Raw genomic sequence first — 16490 nt, forward strand, 5'->3', positions numbered from 1 at the left:
TAGAAACAAACCTGACCCACTTCATGAACTGAATGCTGATCAGCCAGTTCTGACGTCAATGCATATTTTACTGTCCACCAGCAAGGCAAACCAGCCCTACAGCCTACTTCAAAATAACAGTCTCTCCTACCTGATCTGGTTCAAACACAGTAGCTTTACCATCAAGATGGCATGATTTCAGCAGACATCTATAAGGCATCTCAATCTGGCAGTTTTGTGGGGCTGGAAGTATACAGAGAGAGGCTCACTATCCCATCCCCAGCTCAAAGCTGTGTTTAATTTTCACAAATGCACGGAAGTTTCGCTGTACAGACAACGAGCAAGTTTTATTTGATGACAGCACAGCGCACCAGTGATCAGTAACTGAAATCCAGTCCCTATGATCCCTCCAAAAACCAGCAAAATGTAAAGGGTACATAAACAATCTAGCTATCTACAGGCGGTAACTTTGAGAAGAACGAAGGTGGCTTACCGTGTCAGTGCTAAAACCAAATTCCATGTCAACCCTGATGGAGGCTGCTTGGTATAGCATTCTTGAGCCACAGCCTTCTCAGCGGACATTTTATCTGATGAATATACCTTCCTTATGTTACTTATGCTAAAATTGAAGTTTGAGGCTTTTGCTCCCAAGTACCTAGTATCTTCTAGAAAATAATAGTTTATCAAGGCTCTCGCCTCAAGATCTTCACGTGTCCTCTGTTTCTTGTCTAGTTACTAAGACTGAAAGACTTTGAATTCTCTGACCTCTTCCTTTTAGTGCAATATTAACAAAAAACTCTTAAATTCCAGTCCAGCCTCCTTGTTTAAGCATAAAAGGTGGCAGTCTCATCAGCTCAGTTTTAGGAACACTTATTTTTGAATCTTAGTTTATTCTCCTGGTAGCTGAGATACACATCACTTTATGCACGTTTCTGTATTTGACTAAAAAAATGTTGTATTCTTAAAGGGTAATAAAAGCTTCAATAAAAGTCTTAGAAGCATGAGAATGAATCGAGAGGTCCACTGGAAGTTAGGAAGAGCCTGGAATGGCCACAAGTCTCTATGTGGATTTCATAGCTGCTTGGAGTGATCAGCAAGGGACAGCCCCGTGCATAGTGCTGGGGCCAAATACAAACCCTGACAGCGGAGAGCTTTCTGTCAAAACAATTAATCAATTACTGTGTTGCCTTTCCATTGCTAGATTAATTTGAATTAGAGAGCAATTCTAGTTATCAGAGTTGGGATCCTGGCTGCCCTTTGTTCTTCCACAGTTTGATAAATGAACCATGAAGAATATGAACCACTGGAAGAGACTGTTCTCGGGGATCTGCACAGCACCAGACAACTCCAAAATCACAGATAAACCATTCTGTAGAATTCATCATTTATATCTTTAATAGAGAAAACTACGACAACTGACTTGGCACAAATCACCACAACGTTTCTAGCAGTCATAACTTTCCTCCAGCTACTTTACCACCAAAGCTGGACTTGGGAATTGTTATACTCTGATAAGGTTTGACAAAGATACATGAAAGAATCAGACCATATGAATCACTGCTAGTTAACGTGACCATTTATGTACAGACCACCTGTAATTAACTTTCTGTAATACAGAGGTAGAGCACAAAAGCAGCTAAGAGGAGGAATGACACACCAGCAGCTGATGGAATCTAGTAACTACTATTTATCAATGCTTTTATTTGAGTCCCTAGAGAACCTATGTATTGAGATTCTCTGCGACAGAACTGTTTGTGTCTCTAACCTTTCTTCGGTTACCGGGTCTCCTGAGATGCCTCTGAAGTAGTGTTTCTGTAAGCCTTTGTCATGCTTGCACTGCAGTGTTCAGGGAGGCAGGATCCCCGCAGTACTAAGGACATCCATGAAAGGAATACCTTTGAATACAGCCCCACGCCAGTGCAGTTGAGGCCCTTGAGGAGTTCTGAAAAACTATGCCAGGCTGAACGGGACAGGCTACACTGCAGAACACTGATGTAGAGGAAAAGAAATTAGAAGGGACAGAATGTGGTAGTGAAACAGGGAGAAGAGCAGCAGATCCAGAAAGCAAGGAAAGAAAGCATAGGCGGGCAATAGCACAAAAAATCCCTTATATTTAGTTCAGTTACTCAGAGTAAGTGGGATCCATGTGACTTGCAGGCCCCTAGACACAGTACTTACTGACCCCATACACTGTCCTGGTAAATGCAACTGAATGTCAATCAAATCTCCAGGTGCTATGATTGTCAGTAGCTGCTAGGAATAAATGCAAGTTTGAAATCAGAAGTGAGAAGAGTAGAAATATTCTACAAATGGTAGTGCTGATGAACCCACTAGACTATAGTTTTGATTGTCAAATTTACAGCCTTATTACCAACAGCTGTAAGCAAACAGTACGGATGGCCGTATTAGTTTTGAGACTTTTGAGACATCATCACCTCCAATTCAATCTCAATGTTATTGGTTATTATACTCGGGCCAATTCATTATAAAGTCCAGACATCATCCTAATTGTTGCTTTAGCTTTCTTCAGTTATCAAATGCCCAAAAAATAAGAACTTATACCAGAGCTGCATCTTCCATCTACAACAGTTGCAAACCCCTTTTACTTCATCTGATGGGGTAGCTTTTAGTATTTCTACAGTTTAACATTAATACAAAAGCCCACAAGAGAGTATAGAGAAAATTAAAAGATAACCATTAACAGATTAATATCAAATGAAATGAAAAAGACTGCAAAGAACTCTGTGATTAATTTCTATAAAATGTTAAATAACAATTTTTACAGCTTTTATGAACCTGCTGTAAAATTCCCACTCTGAGATGCTAAAGAGCCATGAAATACAGAGAAGAAGCCAAAGAACAGATTAATAGGCTTCCCTCCCTAGCTTCGGAGAATCCGTTTTCCACACTGTTCCTTCTCTGCCATACATTCAAATTTGGTAACAAGCAGTAGCCTAATACTCTATGAAAATCATGGTTCCGGAACTCATAGCTGTATTTTCCTTTTCCTTAATTTTAATTTATCTGTTACTTAACCTTTCTGTAAACTCTTAAACCATGTGAAAAAGACACTTTAGGTGGAAAGGCAGCATGTAAAGGAATGAAGAAATACATTTCCAGTTCATCCATTTCAGAAATGCCAGAGAGGAAATTCAAGGGTAAAATAATCCAGCAGTGCTCTACAACTCCAAAATGTTTCATCACTTTACCTTTCTCAGCCTGATTGGCTATCTATTCGCACTTCCTTCTCAGAACTAGCAAGCTTACTCCTATACAAACCAGCTTCTTAGAGCTGTTAGCCTTCCTTTCCTGCTCCCATATTATTGATGACTGAGATTCAACAGTCCTCAGAATCAAGTTATTATCTAGCTTTCCCATTTCAAGTATTGCTGGGCTAAAGTCAGTACGGAAGGATTTGTGGAACTGTAATGAGTTGACAACTGACAAAATGATTTCCATTGCTAGCAACATCTGCTGTGTCTAAATTTATAATTAAAACGAAATCATGCATGCAGAAAGAAAAAAAAATCAATAAGCTTCCATTTTGAGTTTTTCTAATGTTGAAAGAAGTTATTTGATGAACTCTGTTTTAACCTGAACATCTGGCAGCATTATAGACATGTTATAACACCCACAAAAAATGACTAGAACTCTAAAAATTATTTCCTTTTTCCTGAAAGTATAATAGAGTTAATCTAGGAATTATTTTAGCTACATGAACTGTGATATCCATAATGCACAAATATTACATGTGTTACTACTCTGATTTTCTGTACCTTAAGCACAGCAGGATATCTTTGGCAGTAGCAATTGAATTACTGGAACGGACTCCATAAAAATAAGGCGTTAGTGAATATCATCTACATTCTGCATACCTGCTATTTTGATGTTCATGTTGTTGTCAAGCAAAAGATTTTCAGCCTTCAGGTCACGGTGAACAATCTTTCGACCATGGCAATACTCCACTGCTGAGAGGATCTGCCAGAATTTGCGCCTGGCCTCAGACTCACTTAGTCGGCCATGGCTGGCGAGGTAATCTGTTAAAATAAAGCAGGTTTAAATGGATTAGACAGCAAGTAACAACCCTGAAACTAAACTATTTCTCTCAAATAATTAGTGCTAGGAAACTCAAATCAGTATTTCAGCCATTCTTGTCTCCAACTCATTATTCTCGCACCCTCCCTTCCAAAAGAATGGAAAAAAGTAAGAAAAAGCTGCTGCGTAATGAAACTCTGTTCCTTCTTTTATAGTCACCCAACTATTCTGATAAATATTTTCGCATAACACAACTCCTGTGGAATACTTGGAATAACTGGCTTCACCCTCATGAGGTACTTCAAGCTTTAGCCTCTTATCAGTTCACGCAAGCTTCACGCCACACTTCTCCCTCTGAGGCCTCACAGAGGCTGTGTGGTGGCTAAAAGTATTTTTTCTCTGGAAATAAAACAAGTACTCATAAGGTACCCATCCTGACCTCCCTCTCATCTTCATTGCATCACAAGCAGAAAGAACATTTTGTTTTCAAATTTGATTATGTTCTAAAAACTAACATTATCCCTGAAACAAACGATAGCTCTGATGAAACTGAAGACTTCATTTATCCTCGGGAACAAAAACAAGGGAAGCAGCAGCTGGGTGTCTTGACAGAAACAGTTTCTACAGCCAATTCTATTTTTTCTCTTACGAGGCATAAAAATCAAAGAATCAACTGTTAGGATGGTTTTAGAATTGCCTTCAAGATCCTACAAAGAAGGCAGTTAATGGTCAAGGTGCAGCAAACACATATAGGTGTTGTATCCAGTGATCCCAGGCAAGGGCTGAGCATATACACACACAGCAACCTCCAGGCACTTGCTGCGTCACAACTAGTACTGAAGTTAAACAAAAACCCAGCGAGCAAGAACTGAACTGCTGAAGCTGCCACCAGCCCCTTCTAAATATCATTTATAGAGGAAGTTTCATGAACAGGAATCATCAGTTACAGACATTTTCAGACACAAACATTTCTGTCTGAATTCAGTCAACAGGTTAAAACAGCTGGTTCTGCAAGTTGAAAAGTGAACATGATGTAATGGAGGTTTTAAGCCTACTTCTGTTTATAAGAATCTCTGACAAAATCCTTAAGTAAAATGATTAATCATATCTTCTAAGCTAGTTATGTAATCCCAGTGATTCAAAAAGATCATCTTGCCCAACACAATGCCAAAGCAGAATACTTGCCTTTGTTAAGTTGTGGGGTTTTTTTTAAATAAAATATTTATGGGCTTTATAGGTGTTTGCAACATTTTCATTTAAGCTTTTCTGCTTTCTTTATGATAAGCAGAGAAGGCCTGAGCAGCTCACATGATGCACACTCTAAAACCTGAAAATACATTTTCAGTAGAACTTCACCAATAGTGCACTTTTACTTCATTGTTAGTACAGATAAGGACAAAGAAATATCTTCTTCAGGAGAAGGGGGCACAGACCCACCCAAAAACCCTGAGGATTTTTGCAAATATTCAGAAAAACATGAAAAATAAACTATTTGTTGTTGGATCATAAAAAACTGACCACTTCACTGACTTTGCATTCTTACACATCACGAGTTCTCTGCTCCAGTAAGTAAACTGTAGTGAACTCACTAGAGTACATGGCCATGAGGTGCTCCAGACAGTGTCATACCAAAGTGACTTCTGAATTATATTTTCATTCCTACAGTTTAACTAAACACGTGCAATCATTAATACACCGTCTTCTTAATGTGGTCAATAAAACATGCTTATTTCAAAGATGTTTCATAGGGCGATCATTTAGGGAAATGTTCTATACCCCATTACTGAGGTAACTTAGCTTTGTTTTACTTGTGGTGGAACTGAAAAGATTTCATGCACCATTGCTACTACCTCCCAAGCACGTTCTGCAAGCACAGAGGTGGCTGGTCCTCAACCATCCTAAGTGGCAGACTAGACACCTCAGTTGCAGTATACTCAGTTCAGCATCCCTCAAAGAACATTTCTAACCAAAGCACATTAGGTCTGATCTCTGGAACCTGCAGATCTGAAAACTCTCCTTAGAGCTTCTAACCCAAGTCTTAATGCACTTTCAGCTGGTTTAACTTGGCAAAGCACAAGAACAAACAAAAGCCTGGCAATAAGGGGAGATCATAATATTTGCAAGCTAAATATCATTCAGTCAGAAAGTGACTGACAAATCATATGATATAAAGGTGAAGTCAGATATCAAAGGTACAAAACTAAATTACACTGAATGCAAGCCAGCCCTTTATGCTGTTAATCCATCATTCATTAGCAATGCAGCAAACAAGTTAATGAATCCAAGCTGTCATTTGCTTTTATGGCTGTAGCCTATCAGGACTTATTTAAGGATTCCAGAACACCTTGGCCTTAAGTATTCCATCCAGTCCAGCAGTCTGCATGGAATAGGTCATTTATTGTGAAATAGACCACTTTCTCTCCTGGAGAAGTAGAGCATACCACAGTCTATCTAAACAGGTGATGCTGGGTGCAAGGATATTGTTTGTGCATTAACTAGCTTGCTAATAGGAAAGGCTGGGATATAGGCAGTGTGCCAGCCCCTGGGCTACAGAAACCACTTTAGAAGGCTGAAACTTGCTAGAGACGTTCTACCACAATAGCTAGAATCTGGATACTGTTGGACTACACATGTATATACCTCTGGAGCTAAGAACCACCACTCTACAGTTTTTACTGCATATATCAAGAGCAAAGCCTGTTGTACCTCGCGAAGACTGATACAGGAAAGCAACCTATGCTTTCACAAACATATCCTTTGACAAATCGTACCCTCATGTCATACCCTCTGGCTACATGTTTCTATGGTAGGTTTTTTTCATTTTTCTGTAATAAAATAGAAATCAGAAGCTATCTTAGATTCATCTGGATCCACAGCAGAAAGCAGGAGGACTTCGGTCACAAGGCAGCTTCCTGTCCAGCCTTTTCAGTAGTCTAAAGTACATTTGTTTACTGGACAACTGTAAGGTTAAGATGGTTTTTACTTCAAAACATATGACTCTGAGACATCGTCTGGCAAACCCAATGGTCAATGCTTTTTTCATTTACAATACAATCCTTCATTTAGGTGAACAATTGTACGCATTTTTAATTTGGTATGTTAAGACTCTGTTAAAGAGGCACGTACATACCCAAGTGAGTACAGTGAAGGATAACGAAGATGAGTAAGAGACTGGAACACTTGTGATACAAGGGGAAACCAAGAGAGCTGTGGGTATGATCAGCCTATGGAAGACAAGGTGCAGAGGGAAATCTTACCGCGTGTATAAATACTGGACTAGAGAAAGGCAACGAAGCCAGACTCTCCTCAACAAAAGGAACCAACTGAAACACAGAAAATTCAAATTAAACCTAAGAAAAATGTTTTTTTTATGTGTGCAGGTGATCAAATGCTGGAACAGGGTGGCTAGAAATTGTACTCTCCATCCACGGTCGTAAGCAACCTGCTCTGGTTGACCCCGCTCTGAGCCGCAGGGATGGACTAGACATTCTCTACAAATCCCTTCCAACCTCAACTCTTCTGTGATCTGGGTTCAGTGTAAGCCAATCAAGACATCCAGTTCAAGCTTAGTAAGGAACAAATAATCCCATATTAGGGGACACATTGTATTTCTAGTTTCATGAATGCGTATTAACAGAAGTAGTCAGTGAGAATTTCAGCTAAGGAAGTCAACATTAAACACTAGAAAGAATCTTTATAATTAAAAAACCCTCAGATCCTGAATAGCTTTATCTAGGAAGGTTACTGAAACTCTCTCGGGACATTTTCAAGAATGGTGCAGCTGATCCAGTGCCAAGGCTGAGACATAGCAGACAGCTGCTCAAGCCCATTCTAGTCCAGCTTTCTGTATCTCTGCTCAAAACATGTATGTAATTGTCCAGGACAAACTGCCAGGTAAAACTAGGCTTTTGCAAGTACAGATACAATTTAATACTAATACTTTAAGAAAACAGAGAGACATTAGAATGTCTTCTTCACAGGGAAGCATTTCTGGAGATATTTCAAGTTTATTCTTCACTTAAACTGGTGCAAGATGCTCAGAAGCTGACATTGTAAGCACAGAGGTTTATACTACCAAACATGCCTCCTTAAAGCTTAGTAGTTATGCTGAAATACAGAAGACAGTCTTTCAAGTTTTTCAGATTATCAACTCAACTGGGATACTGCAATATCACGAAGGACTAGTTATGAAGGGAATCTTGTTCTCAGCAAAATTTGGTTTGAGGACAAAAGAACACTACTTTGGCTTCCCTAATAAGTAGAGCAAAATCCAGAACAGAATATAGTTTCATTTTGGTTAAACTGTGCACTATTTCACTTGCACTTTGCAAGACCAGTTACTATACATATTTGATGTAGGAGTGTTTTCATATGTAGCCTCTGTTTCACGTACAAAACGTTTTTCCAAGTATTTACCAGCCTCTCTGCAAGTTCAGTGCTTTGCTATTCTAAAGTCAGATTTAATATGAGACCTACTTCTCAGGGATGTTTGATTTTGCATGTGTAGATGAGACCCACCAGACTGCCTGGGCTGATACATTTTCCCATACAACCATTGGGCACACACTGTAAATACTTAACAACCACTTGCAAAACCAGGCTTAAGTGCCAAGGTACCCTTTGGGAGAAGAGGCAGAGCATAAACAGGACTACAGGAGCTTATTTTGCATTTCTGTGCATTAATGTAATTCCACAAAAGTAATTTTTTTAATGCAGTGTTGGATGCCCTGACTGGCATCTGGCAGGATTAAGAAATACACGTTTTGTTTCCATTCAGAATGCTTTTGAAAATCTCAGAATACTCTAATATTCACAGTAATATAACAGGTTCTTCACAGTCAAACAGAGATTCCTGTGTAAGAATATTAGCATGATAATACAGCACAACAGTATCCTATTATTTAGAGAAAGGTTCTCTAAAAGGCAGCAGGGTCCTCGCAACCTACTGCCCGATTGCAAAACAGACTGAAGGTTTTAAGGAACACCTAAACAATCAGGAAAGTCAGCCATGGGGTGTAAGATAACAAAGTGAGCATGCAAATGCAGTGAAGGTGTCCTTCCCAGGCACTTTGGATGTCCAGCAGTTGAAATGTTTGTCTTTTACTATTCCTTAGTCTGTCATTCACATTTCTTGCATGAAGTACAAAAAGGAAGTACTAGAAAAGTACATACATAGGTACAGTCACCCTGTCATGTGTCAAATGCTGTACTGGAGATCTAGATGAAGAAGTTGTGCTGTTATCACTTGTTTGGTAGTTTCATGCTAAAACACAACAGGAGGCCACATGAGGAAATTGAGGGACAAGATCAAAATAACTGCTCCTAAACTTCAGCCAGAAGGCACTCATTCTTTTAAATATTACAATTCTTAAGTTAGACATAAATCACACAAGCTGGTAGTTTGGTCGTGTTTACTGCTTTTAAAATGCACATGTATGTCAGACAGCAAGCAAGAGGGAGTAGAAACAGCCATAACTGAAAGCTTGGATATTCCCTTTCCTCTTGCTGAACAATTACGTTGGTTTTAGGCTTAATAGCTTCCCACTCCGCAGGCTGGATTCTTGTAATATAAACAAGTCACTGATGAGAAGCTAGAGAATTAGTCCTTCAGAACAGGTTTCACTGTAGTTAGTTTAGCTAACAGATAAGCTGCATCCCAGCTGTTTTAGAGTCTTCTGGTGAGAAGCGTTGAAAAAAGTTACAAGATGGTGGCTGTAAAGATACTTTCAAAAACATAACAGAAACAGCTAGTTAAAGATTTCGTAGATCTTCAAAGTATTAAGCACCACTGAAACATTTTTAATTCAAATGTTTTACTAAGTCCAAAGACCTTTTTAAAAAACAAGTGTAAAATGTAACAGCATTTGAAGTGTCTAAGCTAAATACATTATTGACTGCAATGACATTAACTGGCAAAATGCAAATTCAAAACAGCTGTTGAATCCAGAAAATTTCACTGAAGCAGTGAAGAATGTTAGTACAGGGGTTAAAATCAATCTCGTCCATGAACTACCAGTTAGCACAACGAAGTGATGTTTTAGCAGAGCTGAAAAGACACAGTGAGATTAATACCAGGCTACTCACAGTGAACTCGAAAGCCTAACATAGTATTGAGAGATCATTTACCAGTTACCAATGACCAACAATCATCTTGAAGAGCATGCTATGTTCTCTAAAGTGTCTTATTCAACAGGGAGATAGGAAAGGGACTTCTATAAACTCTCACAAACTTTGTGTACCACTGAATAGCAAAGTTACTTGGAAAAGCAATCACAAAGGCTAACTTAACTAATCTCTCCCACCTCCTCCTGCACTCAGAGGAGAAAGAGAGGCTCCTCTGGAGAGTGAGCCAAAGCTCCAACCAGTCCCCTGAGAAGCCTCTCACTCCTCACTAATCACAGAGGGAACATACAGGAGGATCATCCCCAATAGACTGAAGTTTGTCTGTCTCATTATACTTCTCCCACCTCACTTGCTTTTGAGCCAAAATTTAAGTAAGCTGCTCTTGCCCAGAGTGAGTTTTTGTTTGGTTTTTGGTTGTTCTCTTGTTTAAGCTCCCCTTCAAGTGCGAACAAAGGCTAGTCAAAGAAAAAAAACAAAGCACAACACTTAAATGCTGTCAGGAGACTGACTAATGAAAGAAATAGCAGGTTCCACAGGTTTCGGTCTTGCTTTACAAGAGAAAAAGTAAAATCCCCCCAAAAGCAAGAACATGCATAGCAAAGTGTTAGAAACTTCGAAGACACTTGTGTTCCAGGACTCCAGGAGAGCATCCCACTATTTGTGCTGTTTAAAAACTGTTATAAATGGGAGGCTTTTATTTCACACATTGTTAGACTTGATATGGCAAATTCAGTACACACAAAGCATTATCGAGACAGGAAGGAGGAAAAGCTCATGCAGTTTGAGTTACCTTTCTACTTTTTGGGGGTTTTTGGGGTTTTTTTTTGTTTTGTTTGTTTGTTTTAAGTACTACCCTCCTTTTCTCTACTTTCCAGTTACATCAAAGTTACCCTGGACGTGATACTCTGCTTATGACACAAGCAACCCAATGATAAGGACTTAAAGGGGGGGGGAGAGAGATAACCTAGAAAGAAGAAGGGACTTTGAGTTCCATTTCCACGAAATCCATCCCCCTCACCCCGCAGTGTGAAAAAGAAAGATCAGCCAGGCTCCACCTCTTCTGCACTCCAATCACCAGGGCCCTCTACATGCTGAACTCTATGCCATTGCCCTCTAGGTTCATTCTGCCTGGTGATGTTGGCTGACTGTTTCAGAAAAACTTTCTCAGCAATTCCAATTTTGTTATTGCAACTAAAACGCACGTGAAAACTAAGTGCCTGGGTATCAAGCATAAAAAAACTCATGAAAGTGGCTTTCACTAAGCAAGAAAGGGGGTTACTTTAACACCTCAGTCCAATTCCTAAACAAAGCAGCAGTACCTCCTCTGTATGAAATACTCCAGCTAAAGAGATTTGATTTACTTCTTAGAATATTTCTGCTCCTCTGCTATTTTTTCTATTCCTTTCTCCTGTTACTCTACTAGGACATGCTAGACTTGTTCATGGAAAATAAGCCCACTGTCCTGGGTACCATTCACACTTAAACCAAAGTTGTTATTACGTATTGCTAGCCAGTGACCATTTGCTCTTCATCTAGCACTTACTGTTGTAGTGCACTTTCTGTCCGAGAGCCTGCTGAAAAAAATCTGAGAGATTTATTCCCCTCTGAAATTCTAACATGTTTCTGCCTTACCTCATTTCTGCTTCCTCCTCAAACACATATATAACACTGAGAAATACATACAACAGCAGAACATCCCATCCTTCTTTACAAGAGACACTCTGAGAATTCATTCCAATACATCAGAAAAATTAATAATTTCAGAAGACAACCTCTACAGAAATATTAAGTCTGTAATAATGGACCCTGAAACATTATTCATTATTTTAATGAGAAAACAAAGTTTAAGAAAATTAGCTAAACTATGTCTGAAATGTACATTAAAGGATCTACAAACGGGAAGTCTCAGAGCCTAAAAGGCTTTGCTTCTTCAGAATGAACTAAGAGTTTAAGTCAAAGTTTTACAGGAAATGATACACATTAAAGCCAAGACAAATAAGAAGGCAAAAAGTCACCATCCAAGTTACTTCTAGAATCTTTAGCCACGCTGATTGAAGTTTTATATTTTTTGCCTTCTGTTAATTTGATTTTCCTTAGGACCTCCTCACTTTATCACATAAAGCAGGAACAAAAACCACCTCCCTTCTGGTGATGTAAATGCAACTTAATAGTTATAGAATCTTCACTGAGTACTGAGAACGTTTCATATAGGAAACACTAAAACTACACAAAATATACAAGCTTAACCTGATATAGGTACAAAGGTAATTTTTAAATAGATTTTTAGCTTATGCTAATCACTGAAGCCAGTCTGCACACAAATCTTGCAAGATAAACAACCTCCAGTGTTGTGGCCCCCAAGGCAAGTAATAAGACGAAAAGATTTCAGAAGGAAAAAGAAAAAAAAAAAAAAAAGAGAAAAAAGTTGTAGGCCAGCCTGCAACTCATGGCTGAGGTTCAAGATTAGCACTGGTTCGAGAACAGCAGCTTAGAAGGTGAGAAAAACAGAATCCCTTTCCTTCTTATTCAGTGTTTCCAGATGGTAATCAGCATAAAGCAAATCATGCTGTACCTTCAGAGAAAAAACACAACACAAACCAAACCAAAACAACCAAACCCACATTCCTGAGAAATGCACAAGATATTCAAAGATTACCAGACCCCAAAACACGCTAACATGCTGTATACAGAAATGGGAGTAACATTCTTGGTATTTTATCATCCCAGCCTTATTAGAACATTGTCTTGTTGTTCTGCAGGTTGTCAACTATTTCAAACAAGTTTATGAATACCAAGCTCGGTTTTGGTCAGAAGAACACAGGCTCACCCAAGTTTTGTCACATATGCAGGAGCTGAAAAAAGCACTTTAAAATGCGCACTAGAGATCAAAGTAAAAGTTAAAGGCACTAACACAAGTCAAAATGAAATGCATTTAACTATTTAGTGTCACATTTCATATGTTTCTTCTTTGTGGCCTAAAAAGGACCACTGCTACATATAGCTAGTTCTGGGAAAAAACTCCGCCTCCCCTTCCTCAAGAGGGCTTCACTGCTACCCTAGCCTCAATAGCTTAGAAAAATCCCAAACAATAACTTGGGACATGTATGCACAGTACAATGACGGAAGACAAAATGCCCTAGAGATAACTGATCATGGCATAGCAGATGCCACAAGCCTGACTTTTCGGAGTTATGACAGTTACTCAAGCTGAAGGAGAGCTCAAAGGCTACAACCTGGCTGCTGCCAGAATCACAACTTGTTAAATGTATGTAGAAGATTTTTTTTTTTTTTTTACTGTGCCAGTTACTACAATCAAGAAGGGAGACAGAGTGCAGGAATCACCTTCAGTACTAGAACGCAAGCCTCGGAAGTGTGGTACCAGTTTTACTATTCAGTCCATAGCCCTTGGGAAGAGTAAAGACTGATGCAGAGTCACTTCACAAATTCCCTTATACATAATCAGCAGCTGAAGATTTTCAAGTTCAGTAAGCCTCCTCAATTCTTCTGGTCCTTCAAAACACTGAAGGTTCTCTACTGCTCTGCATATCGAGTGTAGATCATGTGCACTAGAAGAGGGCTGAGCAAGGGTGAACTGTTACCTGCTCAGAATATTTATATAATACAATTGTTCCGCACTGATTTAAGTAACAAGCTTTTTCCAAAGATATAGAATGAGATCTCTATTGTGGTCCAAGCTGAACATTACAAAACAAAAAAGTTGCATCACAAAGTATTACAACTTAAAAAAAAATAAATACTGCATTTCATATAAATTTAACACTGAGGTCCTGCTTGAGTGATGAGCTTGAGCCAAAGAACAAGAATTAATGTGAATTTGACCATGCAGGTCAACACAAACAAATTAAAATTTTTATCATGAGTGTTACTCCAAGTCACCCTGACACCCCTCCTGCCCACCATGTTCTTCCTGAAAACATATTAAAAAATAATGTCTGATAAATCAGTATATAAGTGCACAAGGAAAAGGTTTTTCAGTTTACCTGAAATACTGTATGGGCCTCTATTCATTATCAGGCTAATAATTTAAATATAGTTTTCCATCTCACTCAATGCTGAAAACCTGCTAATTGTGTCAGCCGAGATGAGAATTTATCCTGCACTGTTCTATTTAACAAGCTATGTATTCTGCTAGAGGAACATCAGTAATTTTAAACTTTTTCTTGTGCTAGTGTACACTGTAACAATTCTCCCTAAAGTTCTTAGTTCTAAAATGAGAAAGTGACAATTATCACACATTTCTTGACAAATAAAGGAAAGTGACATACTACAACAAAAGGGATCCTTGGGCAAGATAACTACAATCAACAAACTTCAGAAGTTAACATTAAAAGGTTGAACATGAAAATATTCTCTTGCTTACCGAAAATTTCTCCATTTTTGGCAAATTCTGTCACAAGGTACAACATGCTTTTGGTCTCCATCACCTGTTGATGGAGAAATCGCACATGAGATTGTTTGAGGGAAAAGCAAAAAGCAACACACACCAAATGGATACTTATTTTCATTGTTCTCTTCTGGTAAAGATGTGAAAGTCTTTGCCTTGCATGTACAGTTATCACAGTCTTTCAATTTGTTTTTTCAAGTTACTTCAACAGTTTCAAGGGGAGCGTTTGCATGCTAAGCACAAGGGTAAGCTTTAAATACTTCATAAAGTCAGTGTACAAGGGAGGAGGTAGATCAGATTCTTGGTCACCAGTGACTAACACAAGATCATAGTATCCTCAGCAGCTAGTTTAAAGACTTTCCTTTAAGGGAGAAGCCTAAAGTGATTCCCTTGCTCAACATTTCTAACATGCTGATGGCTGGTGCTTGGGAAAGAATATTAGGGATAACACCGACCTCTATTAACAACAGTTCTCTAGTTATAGAAAGAAAAAAAGGAAAAATACCAGATGAGCATCAGTCTTAAGATCTGGAAAAATTCAGGTACAAGCACCACATCACAGTATCCCGTTGCATAATCAGACAGTACAGCTACAGAACAATCACATCCTCAATATTTCCTCTGGTAGGGGCAGGGGAAAAAAAAAAAAAAAAAATATCAAACTATAAGCATCTTCTGCTTTCTCTTCTGGTAAGTTCCAGCCTTCCTATTACAAGAACAGACTATTTGCAATTCCAAAACATGGAGTGCTAGAAGGAATAGAGGAAGACAAACAGGAAAAAAGAAAGAGGATAAGCAGAAGACTTCAAAACTCTTCCATGAGCAATTGTTCATGGCCTTCAAAAGAAAGACTTCACCTAACAATTCAACATTCCATACTTCCGTAATATAAGTTGGGAAAAGACAGCCCAGTTAGTTATCTTGCAGCTTTCTTCCTAATGATCTACTCCTCATTTGCTTAAAGAGCTACTCAGGAATGCATTGGACAAATCCGATAATCAAAAGATACACTGAAAGCGAGAAATCCTCTACTTCAAAATAAAAAAGTCATTTAGGACTTCCCTTCAGTACAACTCAATAACTTCAACACCCAACACATTTTGGGCCCATTTCAATAACCACAGTAAAATAGTTCAGCCCGAGTTGTCTGTGGACAAGACCACCTTGAAATCACTTTTTGCATTTTATTTATGCACAAGCTTGAAAGTACTACAAGACTGCTCACAAATTCTTTTTAGAGGAATGTTATTTTTTTAAAAAAAGGCAAATCCTGAACGATACATAGTTACAAAAACAGCCAAATTAACAAAAAACTTGACTTGACAAGCCAGCAGACAGAACAAGACGGCAGTTCTTCAGTCTCTCCCGCACCCTTGTTTAACGCTGTAATAGCTGAACATGCTATGACTTAAATGTCTGTATCTGGAAGGCAAAATAGTTTGGAAACACTGTTTTAAACCAACATTTGGAGACAGGAAGCTGCAACAGCCTGTGGATTACATACATATATGTAACCATTCTTAATGAAGCCAAGATTGCTAGCTTCATTACCTAACTTTGACAATCCTCAGTAGTTCCTTGACATGAGACAATTCAGAAACTTGTAGTGAGGCCACAGTACAGTGACAGGCACATTATACAAGCAAACTAGTGAGACATTTTAAAAAATAAACTCACTGATCTACGAAATGCATTTCTAACAAGCCAGTCCCTTAACAGTTAAGGGGTAAGCAGTACATAACAATTCCCCTCCTCTTCAAGTGATCTTGCTTATCTCCAGACTTAAATTCTAGTCTCAGACTCTCTTCCCTACCACAATTCCGCTCTCCTTTACCATTTTTGTTTCATCCACAAGGAACTGTGGTAGATATTACTCAAGCTAGTTAGAAATTTAACACCTTAAGGTCTGGATTGGTGAACCAGTATTTTAAAAAGGAAGTGGCAGTCT

At 38.7% G+C, this 16490-nt stretch overlaps 1 protein-coding gene across 1 annotated transcript in view; it reads right to left on the reverse strand.

The window, feature by feature from the left end:
- SIK2 (salt inducible kinase 2) overlaps positions 1-16490 on the reverse strand; it is a 52483-nt gene that overhangs the window by 24760 nt on the left and 11233 nt on the right. The window contains exons 3-4 of the mRNA XM_074162338.1: positions 14519-14582; positions 3855-4016 (exon numbers count right to left, since the gene is read on the reverse strand). Of these exons, the coding sequence (XP_074018439.1) occupies positions 3855-4016; positions 14519-14582 (226 nt within the window). The remainder of the gene's footprint in view (positions 1-3854; positions 4017-14518; positions 14583-16490) is intronic.

This window comes from Numenius arquata, chromosome 22 (assembly GCF_964106895.1).
Source record: "Numenius arquata chromosome 22, bNumArq3.hap1.1, whole genome shotgun sequence".
In the NCBI taxonomy this organism is placed as follows: domain Eukaryota; kingdom Metazoa; phylum Chordata; class Aves; order Charadriiformes; family Scolopacidae; genus Numenius; species Numenius arquata.